Source organism: Rhopalosiphum padi, chromosome 1 (genome assembly GCF_020882245.1).
Source record: "Rhopalosiphum padi isolate XX-2018 chromosome 1, ASM2088224v1, whole genome shotgun sequence".
Taxonomy (NCBI): domain Eukaryota; kingdom Metazoa; phylum Arthropoda; class Insecta; order Hemiptera; family Aphididae; genus Rhopalosiphum; species Rhopalosiphum padi.
Genome location: NC_083597.1, coordinates 22,976,092 through 23,002,312, shown reverse-complemented (window position 1 = coordinate 23,002,312; position 26,221 = coordinate 22,976,092). Strand labels below are relative to the sequence as shown.

The 26,221-nt window shown below is 26.8% G+C and overlaps 3 protein-coding genes across 6 annotated transcripts in view; 1 reads left to right on the top strand and 2 right to left on the bottom strand.

The window, feature by feature from the left end:
- Window positions 1-22,520, top strand: part of LOC132917601 (Bardet-Biedl syndrome 2 protein homolog) — a 30,381-nt gene extending 7,861 nt beyond the window's left edge. The window contains exons 2-14 of one of the 3 annotated variants that reach the window (XM_060978413.1): window positions 6,323-6,412; window positions 7,343-7,528; window positions 16,878-17,066; window positions 18,566-18,748; window positions 18,978-19,200; window positions 19,290-19,432; window positions 19,578-19,625; window positions 19,708-19,893; window positions 21,045-21,203; window positions 21,266-21,487; window positions 21,561-21,727; window positions 21,784-21,932; window positions 22,384-22,520. In XM_060978413.1, the coding sequence (XP_060834396.1) occupies window positions 6,323-6,412; window positions 7,343-7,528; window positions 16,878-17,066; window positions 18,566-18,748; window positions 18,978-19,200; window positions 19,290-19,432; window positions 19,578-19,625; window positions 19,708-19,893; window positions 21,045-21,203; window positions 21,266-21,487; window positions 21,561-21,727; window positions 21,784-21,932; window positions 22,384-22,484 (2,046 nt within the window). In that variant the 3' untranslated portion in view covers window positions 22,485-22,520. Of the gene's footprint in view, window positions 1-6,322; window positions 6,413-7,342; window positions 7,529-15,623; window positions 15,779-16,533; window positions 16,802-16,877; window positions 17,067-18,565; window positions 18,749-18,977; window positions 19,201-19,289; window positions 19,433-19,577; window positions 19,626-19,707; window positions 19,894-21,044; window positions 21,204-21,265; window positions 21,488-21,560; window positions 21,728-21,783; window positions 21,933-22,383 lie in introns of those variants that run through there. The other 2 variants (XM_060978414.1, XM_060978415.1) reach the window with 2 other exon arrangements.
- Window positions 9,375-14,485, bottom strand: LOC132916902 (uridine 5'-monophosphate synthase). Of its 2 annotated transcripts, XM_060977337.1 has the most exons (8): window positions 14,085-14,226; window positions 13,382-13,444; window positions 13,175-13,295; window positions 12,397-12,519; window positions 11,622-11,724; window positions 10,514-10,799; window positions 10,208-10,425; window positions 9,375-9,967 (listed from the first exon to the last, which is right to left on the bottom strand). In XM_060977337.1, exons 2-8 carry the CDS (start codon window positions 13,399-13,401, stop codon window positions 9,672-9,674), a joined length of 1,167 nt encoding a protein of 388 aa, XP_060833320.1. In that variant the 5' UTR covers window positions 13,402-13,444; window positions 14,085-14,226; the 3' UTR covers window positions 9,375-9,671. The 2 variants fall into 2 exon arrangements, with proteins under 2 accessions (XP_060833320.1, XP_060833319.1); XM_060977336.1 differs by having other exon boundaries at window positions 13,175-13,444; window positions 14,085-14,485.
- On the bottom strand, window positions 22,341-24,721 carry LOC132917602 (uncharacterized). The gene is made up of 2 exons (XM_060978416.1): window positions 24,592-24,721; window positions 22,341-22,944 (listed from the first exon to the last, which is right to left on the bottom strand). Exons 1-2 carry the CDS (start codon window positions 24,626-24,628, stop codon window positions 22,697-22,699), a joined length of 285 nt encoding a protein of 94 aa, XP_060834399.1. The 5' UTR covers window positions 24,629-24,721; the 3' UTR covers window positions 22,341-22,696.
- Between the last annotated feature and the right edge of the window lie 1,500 nt (window positions 24,722-26,221).

Sequence of the window (26,221 nt, the reverse complement as noted above, 5' to 3'; positions counted from 1 at the left end):
GGAATTTAGGGGGGGTTAGCCCCCCTACATTTTTAAAAACTTTTCAAGAAATTCAAGGTTATTTATTAGAGTAAATTATAAAATATAAAACGTAATTCCTAATTAGGATATCCGATAGGTATGTATTATGTGAAAATTTAAGCTTCATGTATGAATTTTGTATAGTAAATTTGTAATAAAATTAAAATGATTGAGCTATACCCTATATATTAATATTTTATAACAACAACGATAAAAAGTTATGTATATTACGCCGTTTAATAAATAATTTTGAAGTTTTTATATACATTTTATATAATAAATATTAAATGTTACAATAAAATTGTAAAATTTAAATGTAGGGTGTATGTGTGGCGAAAGGCGAAACCCTCCGCGGGCTGAAATGTTTATAATTTTAGCCCCCTCTTCTAACAAGGCAAATTTACGCCTATGTGTACTTCAACTTCATGTCTTCTAATTAAACAGATAATATAATATAATGGAACAATTATTACAGTTTAGTTACTACGCGATTCTTATTCTGAAGACTAGGTAAATGTAAATCAACATTTTAAAACTTATACTGATAATATAAATTTATATAAACCATTAGTTTAGAAATGATGAAATTAAAATACATTTAATTTTTATCGTTTTTATTAAGCCGATACTTACTTAAAATATCAAGTAGACAAATATAAATTAAATCGGAATTATCGTAATTCTCAATATTCTGTGATTATGTGTATATCCAGTATTCTCAAGTTCAAATGATTTTACTTAGGTTTCAAAATAAAAAACCTGCTAAAAATTAAATGTCAAGTATAGTGGCTTTCTTCGCCTATCGGCACCGGTTGCCAGACTAGATCCTACGGACCTCGAGTTGGAAGGGGGCTCGGCCTCCAAATCCCCCGGGGATAAAATAGCCAACCTGTGGAGAGGGGTGGGCGACCCCTTCGGGGTATTAGGCGGGGGAGAATTAGTAACCTAAGTTACTAGAGCTAGTAACCTAATAAGTAATCCTAATCTATACCATAGATCATAGTGAAATAATCACCCCATACGACCACTAGCCCTAGTCACAGTTGTTATAAGTCTAGGCAGTCGATCGTGTTATGATTTCAAATTATCATTCATAATTCATTGAAATATGTAAAGAAAATTGAAAAAATCATTATAGACGCTGCACGCGTATATACATCACAAACTTTGGAAGGATATAACTCAAAAATAATGATTTAGGCAAATTCGTTTTTGCACCATCATCATTGAAATACCTATACTTACGTTTCAATGAAAAACATTTTAAAAATCGCGTGATAGCTAAACTGCTAAATTGCATTTATGCTCTTATATTTTTCAATTGAATGCTGATAAATTTCTTCTAACCCGAATCATTTAAACATAAAATTGATTCTACAATATTTTCCTAAATTTTTTTTTACAAGTAAATAAATAGCAATAGGCAATATACAAAGAAGGTATAATTAAAATCAATAAATCAAACAGCATGTTATTTTGATCGAAAAAAATTAATCTATATTTAGTGCTTAAATTCGCCTCTTTTAAGGCAGTTAGTTAGATAAAAAAAAATAGTGTACTTATTAAAAAAATTGCTCTTAATGCAAATACAATGTTAATTTATAATTATGTAAATCAGATATTGATATTATTATGCAAGCATATTTAAATTAAATTAAATTGTATTCATTACCTATATTAAGATTAAAGCAGGCATACGAGTAAATTATTATTAATTATTCAATTGAAAAATATGTTAATATTTAACAATAATTGCATGTCTATGATACATAGCGTAAAATTAATATGAATTAATTTACTAACTAGCTTACTTATTTTGATACAAACATATTTCATTTATTTAATTTTATTATTTAAATCAATGTCATATTGTCATGTACATGAGTATATGATTTATAGGAAATGTAGTTTTCTGAAAAAATATATTTATACAAATACATCAGGTAAGTACCAAGTAGTAAGTGGTATTAATCAATTTATCATACATCCCCTTACTACAAAGTTAAATAATTAGTAAAAAAATGTTGGCTAATATATTATTTAAGTACTTAAATCAATAATCTATAGATATAAAAATGTATATATTTTTTTACTTATTACATATGAAGACTCCGATGTTTTATTGTTTACGGGTTAGTATGGGAAGGTAGTTTGGAATAGAAGGATCTGTAATGTTTGGTGGCTAATTGGTCAACTGACTGGATTTTTAGGTCAGAGTGTAGTGAAGAGTTGGATACAAACCAAGGAGCAGACGTTATCATACGGAGGGTAATGGACTGGAATGCTTGTATCGTGCGAATTTGGGACGGCTTAGCACAGCCCCAAATTTGCTTTGCATATGCCCATATTGGACGCAAGAGAGATTTATACATAATAAGCTTGGTGTGCACTGGTAGTTTTGACTTTAAAATCGGACGAAGTAGGTGAAGGCGGCTGTTGAGGGTTTTTCTTTTTTGTTTAAGGTGTGGGCCCCAGGTTAATATTTTATCAATGGTAATTCCGAGATATTTGACATTTGGAGATGATGGAGTTTGAGTACCTTTAAAGTGAACAGATGGGGGTTCAGTTCTTTTAAAAGTAAATGGTACATAAACCGATTTGTCTGGATTTATTTTTATTCGCCACTTGGTTGCCCTGCAGTTGTCGATGGAATCTAAGTGTGTTTGTAAACAGTTGGGGTCAAGAGCGGTTTTCGAGATATGAGCGAATAATTAGATAAAATAATGCAGGTAGAAAAAGTTTTAGTTTGTATAATAGGCCATCATGTCACACACGATCAAAAGCTTGCGCTATACATCCAGGAAAACACCAGGACAAAATTGCTTCGTTTCGAAGGAAGATGATATTTTTTCTGTCAACCTGTGAATTTGGTGGACAGTGAAATGTTTTGCTCTAAAGCCAAATTGAGTTTGGGATAATTTTATGAGTTTGCATAATAGGTCTGATTCTTTTGAGTATTATTTTTTCGAACAGTTTAACTAGAGTTGGCAGTAAGCTTATCGGCCTGTAGGAGGTGACTAGTCTTTGGTTTATTTGGTTTTGGTATAAGTATTACAGTTGACAATTTCCATATTAGCGGGAAATATGATAGTCTTAGCATAGCGTTGAAGATAAAAGTAATTAGTAGAATGGGTTTGCGAGAAAGATTTTTCAGAACTTTATTGGTAATTAGGTCGTGGCCAGATGATTTCCCATCTTTTAATTTTTTAATTAAAAATAATATTTCGTTTGGTGTGGTATTTTTAGCAGGTAATGACATAAGAAGAGGGCTGTTGATAGATTGTTCGATGGTTTCAGAGTGGTCAGAGTTTGGTATTATATGGGCGTGAGGTGTGAAAATTTTTGATAAGTGTTTACCGAACAGATTGGCTTTTTCGATATCGGAGCTGGCCAAGGAGCTGGCTGAGTCTGTTATAGGAGGGAGTTGTAAATAGTATTACATATTTTTAATCAACATGATAGTTAATAGATCAATAAGCCGTCCCCATTTCACATTTATTTTAATCATTATAGCATTATAGAAAAATGTAAGTAATAAGTATACAATTTACTGCACACTAAAGTCAACACTATATATGCTCCATACCATTATATATAAATACAAAAGAAACTGTTTATTGAATATTTACAATCTGTTTATATGAGGTGTGAATAACATGAAGAGAACTATAGAGACACCTTTAAATTTTAAGGCTTTAACATTGAGTATATTGGGTTTATGTTATTTTACATTTTTGTAGGTGTTAACATATACATGAGGTTATTTATATTTTGTCTTACATGCTAAGTAGGTTTCTGCACCAGTTTTTTTGAGTTATGTGTCCGGGTTGTCCGGAAGTGTTTTCGACGTTAATTGTGGTTTCAGGCAGTTGGTGTTTCCTTGAAGTTTTGTGTGGTAGCGTTTCGCCGTGGATGAGTTTGTTTGTAACACACCAAGGGGATTTTGCTATGATACGATACGTAGAAAAATGGACTAGAACGCTTGAATTGTTTAATGTTTGAGTTTTTGAATATGCCTCATAGTATGATGTCATAGGTTTAGATTGAGTGAAGGAGACTTGTATAATATATACCTATAAAAAGTTTGTTTTGGATGTTGAATGTTGATGTTAGATCTAAGTAGTGGTTTTAGTAAGTGGAGTCTATTAATGTATAGGTATTTAGCTTCTTACGTTTATCTTTGAGGTGAGGACCCTAAGATAGTTTTCTGTCTAATATAGTAATATGAAATCGAGGTATTTTATTTGAAAGCAATGAGGTATGATGGAGTCGTTCAACGTAATCGGCAGGTAGTCATGTGGCCAAAGTAAGGTTATGTGTGATGATCATTGACTTTGATTACCCTTACCCATTTGTTGAACCAAGATATGAGAATATTCAGATGATTTTGTATTTTTTGACTGGTAATGACTAATGATATGGTTAGAATTTGAAGTGAGAATGACTGGTATAGACGTATAATAGTAGTATACTAGTATGAGTGATATGTCGGCGGTGTAGAAAAAGGATAAGAATGGGACGATGTCACTGCCTTTGAGAATGCCGGCTAGTGCAATTTGTGCAAACCCCATATAATTTAAGAATAATTATACTATTATTTTACGGATACATTTTATTCAATGCTGAAAGTTAACAGATTTCCCTTCCCCATAACCACTCAATATACGGTGTTTAGATCAACAAGACAATGAACAGAGGTAATTGTTAAGTTTGGAGAATATTATTACATCATTTTAACGCGTTCAGTCGTAATTTTTTTAAATTCATATTTATTAATAATAATAATTAATTACTATTAATTAGGGTATCATATTCAACTCATATATTAATATGATGTATAATAATAATTTATACAAATATACATTTAAATGATACCTATTTCATATTTTGCTATTTTTATAAATTTGTGGACTAGTTTAATATAATTAAATTTGGTATGCGAAAAACAACTGAAATAGAAAACTGGACCACATGAGATCACAAAATGTTCTATAAAATAAAATATGATATATCATACGAGTATCATACGAGTATATTATATCTATCATCTATGCTCTAGTAGTCTAGTCCAATGTTTCCCACCCTTTTTGTAAAAGGTATAAGTTTGTTGATACAATATATGATACGTAACCCTACTAAAAAAAATTGCTTTTAGGTTATTTTATATATTATTATCAATATAGTTACCTAATTAATTAATGTATAAACACCACCAGTTGCGACTCATCAAAAATATTTCACGACCCAATGTTGACAAACACCAATTTCCACCATTTTACGATTTTACCATTTATGTTATACCTACGTCCTACTAAATAAAATTCGACCATAACTGCAATTTTTACTATTGTCCTCTTAAAATTATTATGTATAAATATTTTATTATGAATTTTGCTATACAAAATACAATTTTCAAAATACCTAAGTAGATTAATTTTAAGGTATTACCTATCTATTAAAAATATGAACATATTCACTATTCTACACTAATTACAAAAAAGTGACATATTTATGGCGGGAGGGTTTCCCCCAGAGGATTTGATGATTTAGCAAATAAGAACAGAAAGCTTGATTTCATTTTATAATTTTACCATAATAGTAAATTTAGTACATATAAATATATAATGTAAATATTATGTAATAAACTTTTCAGTTTTCACCCCTTCCAAAAAATAAGTTGTGAATACGCCACTGTACAAAAAGGTATTATAAACTCAAATTTTAATAACAGCATTAGATGGTTTAAATATTTAATATATATTATTTTAATAATTAAATACTAATAATATAATAAATGCAAAGATTTTTGAAAAAAAAATTATTTAAACTACCGTAATACTAAAAGTAAAATAAATTACTACTTTAGCTTTATCCAAAAACATATCATTAAATATACCTACTTAGTGATGATATAGACTAATTATAAAATGGAAGTATAATGATATAGCTATACTAGCTATAGGTAATACTGTAAGAGCCAAGCGATAAGTACCTATACAATAATGAATAAATACCTAGTGGCTAGTTTCCTACAATAGCTAGGTATGTAGCACGATTATCTACAGTTTACACACAATATTAACCGTGGTATGTAGTAATGTAATACCTATGTATGACTCTATTTCGTAGTAGTTAGTCATTATAGTAACTATGGTTTCCAGTTTTATATACAAATCAAAAATACAAGACGTACCTAATATAACTCCATATTATTTTAATTAATATTTATAATACATATTTAAGACTTGTTTATACCATTTTATTGTAATGTAAAATGGCTATACCTTTGTTTTCATTACAGTTAAGACATAGTATAATACCACATTTGGTTACAATAGGAAAATATGACGGATCACATCATTGTTTGACAGCAGCAACATCTGAAAATAAGGCAAGTTTTCTAAATGTTTATATATACATTATACACCCACAGTGAAATGAAAATTTTTGCCAAAAACCACACAATTTTGATTTTGACCCTAAAAAGGTCGATAGACAAAAACAGCACAGCTTATCGGTCATTTTATAACAGATTACCGCACATTATTAGAGTACGTTAAAACCGCACACTATTTCTAGTGAAAATAGTGAAAAAATAAGATTATAAGATAAGTACTGTACAATAAACAAGTTTTTAGTTTCCAATTTATTTTTAGGAGCATTTGTTTCAATTTTGGGAAAAATTTTTACGTGACGGATCATCGTATAAAGTTTTTAAATAACGTCGGCAGTCGGTTTCAGCCAATCAAACTTTGAAAGTTTTTAATTTTTTTTAAATTAATATTTTAAATTTTTGATGAAAAAAATTTGATGAAATATTCAAATATGAGAATAATAAAAATAAATAATTAATTATGCATATACACATGCGTTTTTTGTTTATCGACCTTTTTGGGGTCGAAATCATAACTGTGCGGTTTTTGGATACGAAAATTTTTTTAATTGTGCGGTTTTAACCTATCAAAAGTGTGCGATTTAGTCCTGTATTTTATCAAAAGTGTGCGGTTTTTAGAGTTAACGGGTAAAAAATGTCTGCAAGGCGCCATTGATCCTAATGAGTATCTACCTAATTACAATTCTATTATATTTTTATGTCACATCTAGTAGTTTGAGGTGGACTTTATATTTTTATACATTTAAACTTATTGATTAACATATAATATGTTTAATTTTTATAAACATAATTCAAACACTCAATAGTTAGTGATTAAGTAAAATTTTACACATTCAATTCTTAAGTTAACTATGTTAATATAATATAATAAATATTTTTAAATAATAAAAAGTAACAATAGCAAACAAATACATTATTATGTTATAGATTTTAATACATAGCCCACACAGGCCAGAAAAGGACATATCTTATTTGAACATCAATCAAAAAATTACAGCCTTACTGGCAGGAAAAGCAATTCCTAACGATGAAAAGGATATACTTATAGTAGGAACAGTTGGCAGTGTATTGGCCTATAATGTAGATCTTAACAGTGATTTATTTTTTAAAGAGGTGAGTAAAAGTCATAGTATCAAAATGACAAAATACTTCATTTATATAAGTCACCAGATACCATATATATAGGGGGGGACGAACTTCATAAATTATAAATATTCATAGGCGCAACTAGTTCTTCAAGTTAGGGGGGGGGGGGGGGGGTGGCAATAGATTCCTAAATATGTTATCAATTTTTTTAAATATGATTTTTATTTATTGTTTTTATTGGTGTTTACAACTGACTTGACTGATTATTCGTTTATATGAACCATTACATTTTTAAATTCTGAACGGAGTAATGAATGTATTGATTTTACAATGATGTTTTATTTTATTATTATTTTTTTGTCTGTGATCACGTTTTAGAGTAGTAATAATGCTTTGATTTTTTACTTCAGCCCCTCTTTGAAAATGAAAATTCATTTAGTTGGTACTTTGGGGGGTCTAAAGTAAAAAATGTCCAGTAGTTTTCAAAAGCGTCAGTAAAAACACTAAAAAAGTGATAGAAAAACGTGAATTTTTACGCATAAACTAATATTTGACAAAAACGATTTTTTTATTTTGCTGTAACTCAAAAACGAATCATTGTAAATACTTGAAATTTTCACCAAATGTTTAAATTAGCGTTATATATTTACGATTAAATTTTCAAAATATTTAGAATTTTTTTAAACTATTTATAAACTATTAAAATTTTTGTTTTCTACATTTTTTTTATTGAAATGCCGATAAAAAAATTTGTCTATCCAAAAAATCTTTAAAATTTAATAGAAGGTTTATTATAAATTGAACTTATTGTAGGTAGTAAGAAAAAATCAAAAATGGTAAGTTACAATTTTTGTTCATAAGCATTTAAAGTTCAAATGTTTACAAAAAATATCAAAATCGCGAAAATTTGCAAAGAATTTTGAAGTTGAAAATTCATAAAATTTTTGTGATTTATACCTAAGGTCAAAAAACCCAATACATGGTTATCCATAAGTTTTCCTTCAAGTAAGTGTAAAAAAAAATTCCAGCGTCAATATAGAAAACATTTTATGAGCGTATGAAATTTAATTTTTTACGAAATCTAGTAAAATAATGATATATTACAATTTAAACATAGGTAATAATATAATATATCCTATACTAATTATCATTGACTGACAAATCGTCTCCGTTCAGAATCGTTTTTAGTATACAATGATACATGTCATGGCATTCAAATTTAACACATCCATTATAGTGACCAGTGGCCTACTCTCCATCTCTACTATACAACAAAGCGATACCCACTTCACGTTTTTCTATCACTTTTTAGTGTTTTTCCTGACGCTTTTGAAAACTACTGGACATTTTTTACTTTAGACTCCCTCAAAGTACCAACTAAATGAATTTTTCTTTTCAAAGAGGGGCTGAAGTTAAAAATCAAAGCATTATTACTACTCCAAAACGTGATGAGACACAAAAATAATAATAAAAAAAAACATCGTTGTAAAATCAATACATTCATCACTCCGTTCAGAATCTAAAAAAATTAAAGAATGTGAACACGTTCCTTTTTAAAAGGAACTTTCTCTACACTGATATTTTGTGTACCTTATAGCAGTTTAAGCTTATAGGTTGTACCGAAATGAATCAGTAAATGTTCGAATTTTGGACATTAACTAACCACAGTGATGTAAAATCTAGGTTTTACTGGTAATTTGTTTTGTACTTTTAGCATTACATATACATCATACACATACACACAAAAAAATACATTGTAGAATTAATACATTCATTGTTCCACATACATGAAATCTGTAAGCAATGAGTTGATAACTTTCTTGTTTGTATTATTTCTTATTTTCTAAATGGTATAATAAAAAAAAAAGTTAGATTAAATAATAAATAATATTTATTACTTCATAAAATAAACGTTAGTTATAAAAAAATACAATTTGGCAAATATTATTAGGTATTTATTCAATAAACAATAATATGCACATATGTAATACCATAACTAACATTTAATATTTTAGTAGCTAACAATTAAATTATTAAGCAATACAAATTAATACCTATTATAGAATTGTAAAAACATGGGTAGCAAAAATGGCTGTATACATTTATGAAAAATTAATCAAATTAATGATATCTATCAATTAAAAACTTGATAGTTGTTATAATAGAATAATTAAGAACTTGATACACGTTCTAAATAAGTATTCCACAACAGTTCTTTGTATACTTTGGCTGCTTCAGCAGGATTGTCGTCTTGATAAATACCTCTTCCTACAACTGCAATATCAGCTCCTTTAGTTAAAATTATATCGCTAGGACTTTGATATTGTTGGCCAAGATTATCATTGGAATTTTTAATATTTACACCGGGTGTAAGTTGAAGTAGACTAGGTGATGAAATAACATCATATGATTGGCACACAAGACCAGCCACAATATCTTTATATTCTTCAGCTATCTTCACAGTCTCTACAAATGTTTATTGGTTAATAATTTAAAAATCAAAATTCATTGGTAAATTAAATTATCTATATTAACCCAGTCAGCCAGAATGGTCCACTCACATTTCTACTTTTAAGCAGTTGAAACAAATTACCTAGCTGGTAAATGTGTTTTTTATCCAATATGTATAATATATTTTTAACTACATATTACTATGATTTTTTTGAGTTCATTAAGCCAGTGCCTGGTTTACCCTTATTAACTTACCTTTGATGTATTGCTCTGATATTAAATTTCCATTGCAACTCAATTCGGCAACAATAAACACACCTCGGCTATCTAATAAGTCTGCATTTTCATTTATCACTTCACGAATGCCTTTTAACATCATCCCGCCAGAAACACTATGCACTGTTACTAGATCTGCCCAATGTACTAATTTTTTATATTGCAATTTAACAGTATTACCAATATCTGCCATTTTTCTGTAAAATATCATAAAAATTATTCAATAGTAATATTTTACTTATATACGTTACTGTATTATGTACTTAAAACTATCATTATAATCACCTATCTTCCATAATAAGGAAGTTGTACTTTTTGGCTAAGAGTTGTAAAGTATTGATAGTAGCATCTGTGACGCCACTAATTGCATCAATATGAGTTTTCAAAATACAAATGTGCGGTGCTATTTTTTCAGCAATGTCTAAGAGTTTGTCAGCAGTATCAACATCAACAGCTACACATAAGTTACTTTTCTTTTCTAAGCTTAACTTAAAGATTTTCTGAGCTATTTTAGAAGTTTCTAATAATTTAGCTCTTTCTTTAAATTCTAGTTTTATTCTCAATGGTTTTTCTAAAAAAAATAATTATAATAAAAAGTGTTAAATAATTACTATAAACTTAGAAAAGTTAAAAATACCAGAGAATAATAGGTTAGAAGATTTTTAAAAAGTTTAATTAAACAATGTTTCTACATTTTTTGGAATTTATCTTGATAAATTAATGAAACAATTCATTGCTTAGTGTTAAAATTATCATAAAATAAAAAACAAATATTGCACATTAGTTTAATATGTTATCTATTTAACAATAAATATTATATATTATTTAGTACTTTTTTAATTGTCTACCATATAAAATTTATGTAGTCAAGTTTAAGAGGACTCTACACTCACATGTATTATATCCGTCTAACAAACATACAATATAACAAATTTGAGTTCAGTAAAACCAACTATGTATTATTAGCTTTTATAGGCTTTAATATTAAAGCGATTACACAATTCACTTTAATATTAAAGGTAACAACCAAAAATCAATTTTATTGAACATAAAGTTGGTATGATGTATGTAAGATGCAAGACAAAACATGTGGATATAGAATCCTCTAAGCCAACAGAACTTTATAAAATACATTTTTTTTTCAATTACTATTGTTCAATATAATATAATATATACATAAGGTCTTATTTTTTCTTCATATACTAAGTTTTAATAGTAGTATGACAATACTATCCAAACCTATAATTATAAATTATTTGTTATTCATACTTTATAAATAAAAGACATAAAAAATTCAGGTCCACCAAATCTCAATAAAATGAAAATGAAAATGAAATATTTGTAGATAACATATTAACCACTGTCCAACTCCAAGTATTAATTCAATTATTACCACTTTCTTTTACATGTTGAATTTGATTATTTATAACATAATCTAAAACACTTTGATATACTTCATCACTTATTTTTCCTCCTTCTTTAAGTACTGTTACAATCTAAACATAAGTTAAAAATTATAATTTATTAGATATTGATATTTTTTTTTAAAAACATAAATCTACTTATATGCACTTATTACACAATTTTAAAGGTAAATTTTGTTTTATTTAATTCAAGCTATCCTCAAACATTCATATATTTTAATAAACATTTTAGAGTGATATTTTTTTATCCTTAATCAAAATATATCATAGCATGAATTAGTAATACTAATATATATAAAAATAGCTGAACCAGTCTTTCCTTATGTGTTAAATAATTAATTCGTCTATACATTTTTTTTTTTTTTTTTTTACTAAAATTAAACTTTTTAAAGCCTAGCCACGTAATATATAATATTTTTATAATTTTATTTTATTTATGATATTTATAACTGAAATGACAAATAAAATGAAATTAAAAATAGTAAGAGTGATTTACTCGTAGACTCATTTGGTACACCTTGTAAAAAAAAAAACATTAAATTATAACACGCTAAAAACCATAACCTTTAAATATAAACCCCCTCTTCCTCTCCTCACACAAAAAATAATGAAAAATCTGGTGACGTGGAACACTCAGAAGAGTATTTGGAATACTCCTGTGAAAAAAGTTAAATAGTGTCATTGAAAAATTGGAACATAAAAGTGCCTGTTCTTCTTTTATATATAAAAGAATATAAAATTTACTTCTGTAATGTTGAACAAACTTTTGATCTTTAGTCCTCTTTTACTTAAACATTGCATTCCTCCTTGTTGCCTATCTACTAAAACAATAACATTTGATACATTTAAATTGCTCTTCTCCAAATCCTAAAAAAAAATACAAAACTATTTTAGTTTATTAAGTGTCAAGTATTAAATAACGGTGAACTATATCATAAATAGAATTTAAGATTAAAATCGTACATTAATTTGTAATTTATAATAAATAAGATACTTTTATATTTTTTATATATTGTAGCGAAACTTTCAAATACTGATAAATAATAGTAGCAAATTGTTTATAATAAGAATAACATAGTTAATAATAAGATGTAAAAAACTAAAAGCCAGTATTAAGTGTTGCAGGAAATAACTAAGTAAAATAAATTGTTATCAATATTTTAAAACATGTTAGAAAGTATGTAAGATAGTAATATCTTTTAATTACAATTGCATATAATTTGGTAACAAGCTAACAGCTAACTTACATAATTAATAAAATACAATTTAAAATTATGATAAGTATTTAACTTTTACCCATAAATAAATCAGATACTAGATTAACCTACACATAAAATATAAAGAAATATTGATCATCAATATCAAATTAAAAGATTTTAGATTAAGGACTGCTAACTATAAGGTTTCCTGCAGGTGGGATGATCAATTTTATATGGGTTGGTAGTAGGGCAATAACAAACAAATACTATAAATAAAATATAATGTTAGTTAAGACATTTAAATTAGAGACTATAATACTCACAATTACAGTTTCTAATATACTAGCACCACTTGTAATTACATCTTCAATGACAATTACATTGTCACCACAAGAATATTCACCATCAATTAATTTTTTTGTACCATAAGTTTTCTGTTCTTTTCTGCGAATTAACATTGGTAAATTGGTATCTATAGATACTACAGTAGCTATAGGTAAAGCTGTATAAGGCACACCACATAAACGCACTTGATTTTTAGAGTCTGCATTACTTTCGAGAACAGTAGTTGATACTAGTGAACAAACTTGTTTCTAGAAAAATGTTGTAGAAAATTACTAAGGAGATACTAGTTTACCTGATGGTATTATCATTGATACAAACATGTAAAATACAAAATTTGCATTCAACAGAATAGCAGAATCAATTTTATGTTGTATTCTCTCCAGTGAGAAAACATCTTGTGACCTAACAAAAATTAGTTTCTCTGTGCATCCTCGAGCGATACCCTACTATAATGAAATTGGTTATGATAGCAGGGTAGCACATGAGGATTTGCAGAATCAGCATGTTCTCTCGATGGACAAAGTATAATTTTAATTTCGGTGTGATTTGACCAATTATCAAATCTAAAGGTATGATTATGTTTAGATATTTTTTATTTGGGTTTTGCTAAATTTTAATTTTTAAGTTTGTTATTAGCATTAATAAATTGGAATATTTTAAGTCTTCATAAATCATTTAAAATTAGAAATATAATAAGTACCAAGATACAAAGACAGATAATGTTTGTACCTTTAAGTTTGTTAATTAGTCAATTGGTTATTCATTTTAATATTATAGCTAAGCCACGGTATTGGTTACTTCTAAATGCAAATTTGCTTGATTGTTTGTAAGACAGATTTGCAATATCCGTGTATAGCGTTGTCTTAAACAAAAATTGGTTAAACTTACTAGTATTTTTGGGTACGACACAATGACTCTTAAATCCAAATAATATTTCGACAATTCACCTGATTTTAATTGAAATGTGCCAAATTTTAATGCGTTTATATCATAGAGATTAATAATTATAGAACGACGATCGATATCCATGTTTCAACTTAAAAATTTAAAAATCAATTTTTAATTGAAAATATATTCAACTTGAAAAACAAACACGTGTTGCACAGACTACGGAGTAGTGGGTAGTGTACAGTGTACAGTGCAATACTCAGCAATAGGCCTAAACACAAAAGCGCCAAGGCAGCACACACATCAATACATAATGATTGCAGAAAAAAACCGGTCCAACGATTTAAAAACAAATAGCAATAGGTATTAGGTAGTCACACTACACAATACCTTACAAGACCTTGGCATTTAAGACTTTAGATAACACTATCAAAAGATAAAGCATAAGTGGTCGTAATATACGTTGATGCACTACGAAATTTTCAATTATTTAATAATGATTTTTAATATTAGGATATTTAAATTAACATAATTTTTTTTTTAAATGACTAAAATAATTTCTTAGAGATTTGTTGGTATAATTTTACTATTTTAAACGTATTTTAAAATGAAAATAGTTATCTATCAAGACATATATTTTGTTTTAAAGTAATAAAGTGCAAACACATCATTAAATCTTTGATGAAAGCCGAAAACAGTAAACTGAGCCTCGAGTACCTTGCTGCTGAGTGCTGAAGTAAAAATGGGACGCATTGGACGCAACAAAATTTAGAATATTCCGATTAATCCGAAACGTCCAAAAAACCTGTAGCTAACAGCTAAATCCACAAATGCACTGCAAAGTGTATACAAATTTATCTCATAGATGGCGTTGTTTCACTATATTTTCATTATTTTCATTTTTGCAAAGAACTAACTTTTTCCAATAAAAAATAGTAAATAAATTTACAAGCCAAATGGCAAATAACTAATAAGCAATAACTTATATAATTAATAATCTAACTATCTAAGATAAATGAAATATTTCTTTGGATATTTAATACTTTAAGCTTCGTCATTCATTATCATTTGCAGAGACGAATTTACATTTTACGCAATTGCAGCTGCTAGACAAGTTTTATTTTGCAACCCCATTAAATCTATCAATGAGAAAACATATTTTTAAGTATTTATTTCAATAGTAATCGGTTATGTTCATTAACTGTTCTAATCAAGAAAATAGTATACCAATTAAATATTTAAATATAATTATTGTTTAGTTATAAATTAGGTTCCTTAAACAAACTAAAGTATTTAATCAAATTTAAATCATATAACTTAAAAAAAAAACAATAACAAGGTTAAATTTCGAACTGTTTGGTGATTCTCCTTCGGCTTTGGGTGTTTTCTGGCAAGTCGTGTAGCAGGGGACCGCACAGGATTTCTTCCACGTCACCCGCGCGCGTTACAATTTTTATACTTACATGATTTGAATTTGTTTAATAAATATTAGTAAAAAAAAAATGTAATTATACCTTTGTACACATTTTCTCGGCATAGGTGCTGTAAAAATTGGAGAGGGGGTGAAGATAAAGCAACAAAAAATAAATACCCCTATTTTTGCTTCTATGCCTTCTAGAAAAAAGCTTGAAATATTTTGCCCCCACAGCAAAAAAACCGTTCCAGCACCCTTGAAAGACGTATATTATATAAAGGTAATATATTATTTAACATAATATGTTTTAATGTAAAATTTATTAAAGTCTTTCTTGGCCAATGGTATTTCTTGTAAATATTTTAAGGCGACGAAGAGATGAAAACAAACGTTCACTCGAAACAGAACTCATTGGAATAGAAAGAAAAATTATACCTATAAATAATGTAAATATTGTCAAATCAGCCAATCAAGTCTTTTTCCAAATATAAAGTTAAATAGCCAAATAATAGGCTCCAACATTTTCAGCAATATTAGTTGAACACCATATTTTCTTAAATAGTATTAATTTCAAGGCCGTATCTGTGGGGGGTCCAAGGGGTCCGGACCTCCCCTAGATATTTTTAAAAGTAGTCACATTTTACTGGTAAATATAGTTAATTAAATAAAAAATTTCAGTATCTATATTTAAAAAAAATGTTGGGCCCCCTAATTTTTTTTTCAGTTACGGCCTTGTAGGTGTTACAAACTTCTAAAATATTTCATCCCTGTGGTATTTAGTACTTAAATAATTTTGAAAAACGTTAAGTATTTTTAAATTGTTTTCTGGAAATTTTGTTTTTATATCATAATTTATAATTATACCTAACTCAGGAAAATAAATATTAATTTTGAAATATGATGCAACGTTTCTCAAAATTAAAGTTTCACCACCGCCTAATCTTGAAGGTATTGATTTTATTTTTGGAATTATGGGTGGTGAAATAGATTCTTTATTGGAAGCTAGCTGATCTGTTTCCGTTCAATTTTGATCGAAACTATCATTACTGAGAAGAGATTGTAGCTCCACAAGAGTAGTTGCTATATTGATATTGAAATACCTAGTAGAGAATAGTTTCAAGTTAGCATATTTTTTTAAAAGTAGTGACAATAGGAGTTGATTAATTCAAAAACTAACTTTATTAACTTTAAACAAAATATAAACTCAAAGTTGTATTATATATTATATTTTTCAGTTTTTTGGGGGGAGGAGGCAAGTTGCACCACTTATCCCCCCAAGTTAACGCCTATGAACTTAATTATAGTAATTATGAATTATAATTTTATTAGGTATACCATTATATTGACCACTTTAATGTAACTATGTAATGGATTTCTAGATACCTGATGGTGTTACAGCAATTGCTATTGGCAAGCTTAATTTTATGAAAGATCCAGCAATTGTTATCGGTGGCAATTGTTCGATTCAAGCATTTGATTTCAAAGGTAATGAAATATTATGGACAGTAACTGGTGACAATGTCAGATCTATTATTGTTATGGATATAGACTTGGATGGATCTAACGAGGTTATTATAACACTAATAACACATTTTCAATTTTTTATAGCATCATATTGATTAAATACTTAAATATTAAAAAAAAAACACACGTAACAATACTATATAGTATACACTACTATAATATTTAATATGCTTATATTTATTAAACCATAATTATATATCTTTATAATAACCAATAAGCATATAGGATTGTATAAACATTTGTTACAAATGTTGAGATGCATCTTATAAATATTTCTTTTTTACTGAAAGACACCTAATATTATTGGTTTATTTAAAAGTTAATCTGCATATTTTGAAACCAAATATTTTTTTATTTTATCATAGTCATATTTACAATATCAATTTTCTTGATTAGATTAAGTTAGGACAATAGCACATTATAGACAAGGCAACAATAGCTTTTTTAATATGTATTATTCGTAAATAAAAAAAGTAAAATTAAATAAAGTTATAATATAACTTATGTATATAAGTATATAAAAATAAAAAATGTATAATAAGCGTAAGTGAGTTTGTATACTGATACAAACATGGGATTATAATTTTGAACCTAATGTCATCATGAAAAAAAGTTGGATTGATATAATAAATTTTTTTATGTAAGAAGAAGAAGTTGTTTTAAAGATAATACGGCACAAGGATATTTTAATATAGATATAGGTAGGCAGCATATAGCGGAAAAGACCGGAAATGGTACCGGCTTCTAGTTTTAATTTAAACGATTAGACTGATTAGAGTGATTTTTGAGTGATGAATGATAGCGACTGACTATTTAATCTGTAATATATATGTGAATATTGTACATTAGTATAAAAATCTAAATGTTTTGAATTGAAAAGTTTGAACTTTTAATGATATAGATTGTTTTTTTGTGGATTATTTCAAACTTGGCTACCATACTATAAAAGTATAAAACTAAAAATGTTTAAGTAGAAGTTTATAAATATTTATTGATTGTTGTGAATAATGAGTCTTGTAAATTTGTAAACTTTGATAATAGATTGTGAACGTAAAGTAAACTTTTATATTGTTATGTGATTATGTGATTATTAGAGTTCGGATTTCGATGAATTGATTGTATCTTTTTTTTTTTTTAATTATTAATTACTGATTATTTTTTTTTTTGTGTACACGTGAACACTTGCTAATGAATAATTTGTCAAAGGTAATGCTTGAATCTTTGATTGAAGTAAGATTTGGCCGGAATTTGTAAACTATTTTGCGCGGGATAGAGCCCACACACTACTCAGGCTGTAGTGATAGTTAAGACTTTAAATTGATATAAAATATACATCTATAGTCTGTCCAGCGAGAGTACGCAACGATTCTGCGCGGGGGGTCACCATGCCATATCAAAACTGGTTCGCTTATGAGTTATGGCTGGGTACCATTGGGAAATTCACGGAAAAACTGATTTTGGTCAGTCTGCGGCGGGTTTTCTCGCTGGACAAAGTATAGTTGAGAGCATTTATTAAAAAATAAATAAATTTGTTATGTTTCAGTTACTTGTAGGTTCTGACGATTATGAAATTAGAGAATTTAAAGATGATATAATTGTAAATGAAATATCTGAAACTTCGTCCATTTGTTCATTAATTAGTTTTTCGATTGGAAGATTTGCATATGCATTAGATAATGGAACTGTTGGTGTTTACGATAAATTTCGGCGTGTGTGGAGAGTAAAGGTAAAAATAATTAATGTCTAGGTACCTAACAAATTGTGTATATTTTTTCATAGACAACACTATAACAATCAATATTATATATTATATATTGCAAATAATTTATTTTAGTAAATAAACTAATATGCTATGAAGACTTATAGTTTTGTCTAAAAATGAATAAAATTAATTGTAGATTTGGAATGATTAAAAAAAAAAAAATCGTAATAATTGTAAAAAAAATAATTTTTAGTCAAAAAGTTCAGTGAATTTCCTCGAAAAATATGATTTAGACGGAGATGGAAAAGAAGAATTAATAACAGGATGGTCAAATGGAAAAATAGATGCACGCAACTCCATAACTGGAGAAGTAATTTTCAGAGACGTGTTATCTAATAGCATTGCTGGTGTAGTTGTTGGAGATTACATAAGAGCTGGAAAATGCCAATTGATAGTAGTTTCAATTACTGGTGAAGGTATATGTTTAAAGTCTTAATAATTTAATGTATTATAATTTTATATTTATTTTCCTAGTCTAAATATTTCATTAACATTGGTTTTCTAGTCCGAGGATACGATAATACTAGTTTAAAGTTAGAATCTGGAGTTCAAACAAATGTTATTCATGATCTTATGCAAAAGAGACAGATACTCATGTCAGAATTAAATAATTACATTAAGGCATCTAATGAAGGTCAGGGAATTCCAGTAAGATTAAGTTTTTGTCACGTTATTATTCTGTAAATATATAGCATTTTATATGAAATATGTATAATATATATTATCATAATATTTTATGTATTTAGTAATTTAAATTAATTTATATTAATATTATTGTGACATTGTTGTTAAGGGAGACACGCGGCTCATCACTGAAATATCGGTTTCAGAAAAAACCATTGTATGTTAATCTTGATTTTTAATCTTATAGCTTCATACTTAATATAATTATTTCATTGTTCATCAGATATTTGTTTGTATAGGAACCGTGTGTATTACTTACCTTGTCAACTAACAATTCAATGATTTTAAAAGCAGTCACAGTGTTTGCTGAAGGTATTTTTGAAGATGAAACCCATGTCATACATCCTGATAGAGAATGTACTTCAACTGAATTGAAAATCGCATTATTACCTCCGAAAGATATACTTCTGGACATTCATATTCGAGTAAGTTTGTCTTATAAATTATATATAGTTACAAAAGTAAAAAAAAATTAACTTTTAACTAGAATGCTCCAAAAATTCAAGTCATAAAATTTCAAAAAAATCTTTGTTTAATACTGATATTATATATTAATATATTATTATTACCTGTTAGATCGCATTATTTATAGTATACACAGTAAAACATAGCTTCTTTAACACAGTATGAATTAGATACTATTATGAATTCAATATTAACATTTTCATGTTGATTTTTTTTTACAATTGTATTCCCTAAATTAAAACTTTTTGCATACAACATTTTATTAATTATTTTTCTTTTATAAATATTTTATGCGTCTGTACGCACGTGACTCATCATCCTAAATTAATAATATCTATTTGAATATATTTTACACTATATACTCGTAGATGTTTCATTGTTGTTGAAATATAATTCTTGATCAATCGTTAATCCATTTGTTTTTTTGTAATATTAGTTGAGAATTCCTTTTTAGAATTATTAATATTGAAATTTGAAATATCATTTAGAGAAATTGTTGAAAAAATACTGAAAAAATGTTTCAATAAATAATTTAAGTTGTTGAAATATTATTATTGAGAAATTGTTAAAGAATAATTATAATTGTAGTCGTGCAAATTCTTGCTAAATGCGTGCTATATATCCACATTTTTAGAATTGCAAAAATAGCAATTTTTATTATGAGCACAATCGGCGCAACGACTATGGTAAATAAAACCCATTTTTTAACTATTAAAAATCTATAAGTTATGTTAAAACTTACTAACCATAACTTAATAATTATAATGTTAAATAAATAATTTTTATTTAACTTTAACATTTGTATATTTTCCATGAAAAGTATAACGTTCCAAATTAAGAAAACTCGGTTCCAAATAAGTTCCAAAATATTGGAGAAGATTTATGGAGGTTAGGATAAAGTGGGAGGTTTAATTTAACGCACGTTGTACCTATGAATTAGTTTTAGAATAATGAGTTTTTTATTTGATTATTTTTTTTTTTTTTTTATTTGCGTGTGTTTAATACATTTTTAAGATCAACATGAGTAAATTAAAAAAAATAAAAATAATATTGTTTTAATTAATTTAAATTATTCAATTTATTTTTATTATTATATTTTAATTGTTTTTAGGCTTTTGTTGGATCAAGCGTGGATAATGATCAATTTCATGTTTTTGAACTTACCCGACAATTACCAAAATTTTCAATGTATCTATTAGTTCCTTATCCAGAAATTGAAGATGTTCCCAAAAGTTTTGTCAAATTTCGTTTAGTTGAAAGGGTTCAAAGAGTAAGAAATATATATACATAATTTTATTTGTATTGCTAATGATTTTAATTTATTTTTATAAGCTGGATTTATGGCTAAGTCAAAATTTTATTGTACCCCAAAAAACTCCGGTTAAAACCAATGGTCAAGACTTTTGGAAAGTAGCAATAAGTTCGTTAAGAGATTCTTCTCTTACATGTGTGGCATTTGAAAAAGAAGTGATATTTATATATTCAGTGAATATAAGCCTTACAGCCGATATTGTACAGACTCTAGCATCATATCTTAACCTTGATCAAATCGATGTAAGTTAGTATTAATATTTAATGTTACGATAGATATGTATATCTATTGTTTATCAATTATTTCCAAGTATAGTCTGTAGCAGAATTTCCCCGAGTTCTTGATGATTTATGGGATAGTATACAAAGTGTTAAGACTCTCCAGCAGAATGCAGTTAAATTAAATGCTTCAATAGCCGATAGTTCAACTTTGTTGAAAAATCTCATTGTTCAAGCAGAAGACTTTCGGCTTTTAGATGACACGTAAGAAAGATGGTTTTTTATTCAACTTATTTCTTAAATTGAGTTTTTTTATTAAGGTCTAATATGGAAAAATGTCTAAACGATATATTTCATATCGATAAACAAATGATTCAAAATCATCAAGTTACATGTGAAAATCATGAACAATTGTTAGTTACACTGAAGAAAATAAATAATATTATACAACATGCTTCTCGACTTAGAGGTTAGTGATAATTGATTGAAAAAAAATACATAGATGATTATATTAATTGTTAGTATAAACACTATAAACAATGCATATTAAGCATACTATTAATAAAGTTAGGTTAACATATTATTATATACTATAATAGGTACATCCGTTCTTACAGGCTTGTGTTATTTAAATATTTTCTGATTCTCAGTTTCTTGAATTTCGTTATAATTGCACTTATACAACTTTGAAAATTAAATTAAGAGACGAGAATTCATGCAATCAATATAAAAATATCGAATCAATTTTATAATATTAACGCTGTTCTTATCATCTATGTTTATTTATATAATATAATATTAGTTATATGCCTATTTATTTAGTAATTACTTTTTACTACAATGTTTATAATATTGTCAAACATAATAATAAGTCAAATTAAAAGTTATAAATACAATTTTATTTTGTTTTGATATTTTAGTAAACAATAACAGAACAGATACGATAACTTCTTATCGACAAGCTGTGGCTTCAGAAAATATGACAATTTTAAAAAAATTAATAGAATCTGGAAATAAATAAGTGTTAATTTAATTTAAAACAAAAAGTCTCGGGAACATTTAATATTATATATATAATATCATCAAATATTTTTTCAATTACCTATTGTATTTTTTTTTCTGTATGATAATCTGTATTGATTTAACTATATTAAAATTTAAAACTATCTACATATTATGTTAAAGTAAATATCTAAATTAAATAATACATTTTTAATTATTTTGTGTCCGTTATTACAATTCTGTGTGTTGAGAAGGAAATTTTTTCTGTATGGCGAGGTATAAAGTTCGGAAAGAATATAATGCCATTGCTACAATTAAAACGAAACTAGTAACAAATACAGCTGACATAACAGTATCACTGATAAGATTTTTTTTTTTCCCGATCTTTTGAAACGCAGAACTACATCCATCTCCAGACTTCTCTTTCAGGCGAATCAAATCTCGCATCATTTTAATTTGTTCGATTTTCTCCTCAGCGCCTGAAAACAAAAATAATATTGATCATATCTGTGCTATAAATATAAATATATTAATAAGTAAACTAAGAAAATATTTAATATCTAAAAAATTTGATTCACATGAGAATGATGATAGTGATGTTGTTTTAGTGCTATTGTTTTGGACGTTATAATTGCCTTAGAACTTAGAAGAGTATAATTTAAAAATAATGTAGGTATCTATATGTATCTTAATAGTTTCAAGTGTTTCAACGCTTACCATTACAACTGTATACTGCGTAATTAGTGATAGATGATAGTCGATAGGGTAGAAACTAGAAAGAAATCAACATATCAAGACCATATGGCTAGGAGTGCTAGGACTTATTTTTTTGAGGTGAGGATGGGTAGTAGAAAAGTTTAGAAAATAAAGAAAAAATCACCACAAGTATAATATCGTATTACATTTAAAAGCAATTAGACATAAACCCTTAACCATACACATTGACAATTGACATTACAGTCATTACACGCGCGATGTATTTTAATATGCACCAAATTGCTAATTGGTTTATACAGAAATCAATGTGCCAATTACTAATTTGGTATAGGTACGTATAATGATACATACTGGTATTGTGTAATAGCTAGTAGATTATATATATATGTCACCGTTTCAAATACTTAAAATATTCGTAAGAAATATGAATAGAATACCGTTTTAAACTATTTAATTATTCAGAAAAAAAAATTATTAAATAATTTTGGAATACGTTAAAATATACTCGGAATAACTAAGTTGTTAAATTTAACATTAAAATCTTTTCGTATTCCCCCGTTTGATATTTATTATTGATACACCGTATCAGATATAGACAACCTTTATAAAGATAGACAATACTTACCATTATTTGGTCCATTAAGATTAAATAAACAAAAATATAATTTTGGAATCACACATATATAAGGTGTATTTTTGCCGTTATAAGTATATGTTAATAACAAACTAATCTATTTTAAGTAAAACTCTATAGTAAACATTTGTTTTTTTTTTTTTTTTTAATTTGTTTTATTATACAATCTGTAAATATATTATTTTTTACAATGAGTATAAATGTTGATAAGATAGGAATATAATAAAAATAAAATAAAATAAAAGGGACTGATGACTTGAGCGAAGAGTCCATCCAGCGATGGAACTTCTTGAGTAAACATTTGTAAAAATATATTGAATCTAGTATATACCTATACCTATTATAGTTCGATCATTTTTAAAAAATTCTAAATGTTTATAGATCTATGTCTAGCCGGCTAGCCCCCATACCTTCCAAACACATAATCATGATTCATGAACCTATTATCCTTAGCACTTTAGCAGGCATAGATTCAAAAAATATTTACAGAGGGGGGAGACAACGGATAAAAACAGACACAGCCGAAAAGCTATCGACAAGATTTTAGAATGTTTTTGAAAAACATGCAAAATTTAGATTTAATAACTGCGTTTAAAAAAAAAAAGGTAAGCATACTATTAATGGATCGTTATATTAATTTTTTTTTTGAAACACTCAAAATTATTAACATTACAACCCTATTGTATTTACTTAGATATATTAAAATAAAATTGAAATACTTAAAATTTAAAAGTAATATTGTATTTTATTAATTAAAATTTTTTTCTTAACTTACTCATTCCATCGATGTCCAACGATGTCGTTTTTGACATTTTGTTTTATAAAAAAAATATTATTAAAACTTTAGTAGATAGTATGCAAGTACTCAACGAAAGTTAAATATATTGTACGTACGTATAATATTATTATTGATTTTTATTACATATCCAGGGTTACCATAGTTACACTAGGGATGCTGGAAATTTATATAAAGACACACTGTATCCCTAAACTTGTTGATAATAGCGAAACGACAAACAATATAAACACATGTTTTCCCATCGCTATAACTTTATTTTATTGCAACAAACTAACTAAAATCGTCGTTTTTCGTTTAAACATCCAATTTTAATAAAATTATAATTTCAAATATACGTACTACATACATAAACAAATTGTTCTATAAAATAAAATATTGAAAGAATAATTTTTAAATAGAATTTAATTTCCAAGCATTATCTATAAGAATGTTACTTGAATTAACTATAAAAGAATTTTGAAATTTTTGTAAATTTGACGAATATTTTATAATTTTAGATTCTGAGTGGAGTGATGAATGAAAAAAGTATTGATTTTAAGATGTTCGATATTCATCTACTCGTATAAAATCATTATTACTAAATTTTTGATATTTGACTATATTTCAAAAAAAAATTAACAATAATATATATTTGATTTGTTCACTAACATTTTCATATGATAAAATTTTCAATTTTTTTAAACTCTTTTGAAGGTACAAATTTATTGGTTTTTTATTTTATTTTTTTCTATTAATGTCGATAAAAATTATTCGCTGAGTCAAAATTGTTGAAAATTTAATACAAGATTCCACAAAAGTTATTCTTATATTTATAAAAAAATATAAAAAATATATAGGCACAATTTATTTTTATATGCATTTGAAGTTAGAATTTTGACAAATTTTGTCAAAATCATATAGGTAATATGCAAACTATTATCAAAGCTTTTATTTTTATATTAAGTTTTGAAAATTGGATTCAAGATTCTTCATAAGTAATTTATGCCATTAAAAAACCCATAAAATCTAAAAAATGTATGAAGATAATTTTTATAGACATTTTAGGTTCCAGTTTGGATGAAATTACTTATTTAAACGATAAATAACAATATTAATTAATTTGTTAAAATTTTAAACTGGTAACTTATAACTTACTATTATTATATAATACGTTATTAAATTACTTTACATTTTACTATACCTATCCAATGATTTATTTGATTAATTTTAAGATAATTAGATATTATCTATTTATACTATCAATATATATATTTTTTTTTATGGTAATTAGAGATTGATGTTATTAAATTTTAACTAACCACAATATTAAAAGTAAAATGAATGACTAGTTATTAAATTTAAAAAAAAACATGAGATTTAACGTATTTAGTACCTAGTTACAAGTTGGTAATAATATATGTATAGTCTATATTATAGATTGACCACTGTTTCCGTTCAAAATAATTTTTCGTATACGATGTGCTACATCATCGGATACAAATTTAACGTTCATGAACTTGACACACTCGACACCAACCAAATGATATGTACCCAATTGATGGTTCTGTACGAGTTGATTCCCCAGTACCTGTTTCGATGACGGATGGGGGGGGGGGGCAATTGCCCC

Excerpts from the sequence above, each read along its gene's own strand:
- LOC132916902 (XM_060977336.1), bottom strand. The coding sequence starts at position 14,225 with ATGGATATCGATCGTCGTTCTATAATTATTAATCTCTATGATATAAAC. Across the intron at positions 10,426-10,513 it reads TTCCTTATTATGGAAGATAG|AAAAATGGCAGATATTGGTA; the intron begins GTGATTATAATG and ends GATATTTTACAG. Across the intron at positions 9,968-10,207 it reads ATCAGAGCAATACATCAAAG|AGACTGTGAAGATAGCTGAA; the intron begins GTAAGTTAATAA and ends AAACATTTGTAG.
- LOC132917602 (XM_060978416.1), bottom strand. The coding sequence starts at position 24,628 with ATGTCAAAAACGACATCGTTGGACATCGATGGAATGA. Across the intron at positions 22,945-24,591 it reads GTTGGACATCGATGGAATGA|GCGCTGAGGAGAAAATCGAA; the intron begins GTAAGTTAAGAA and ends TTTTGTTTTCAG.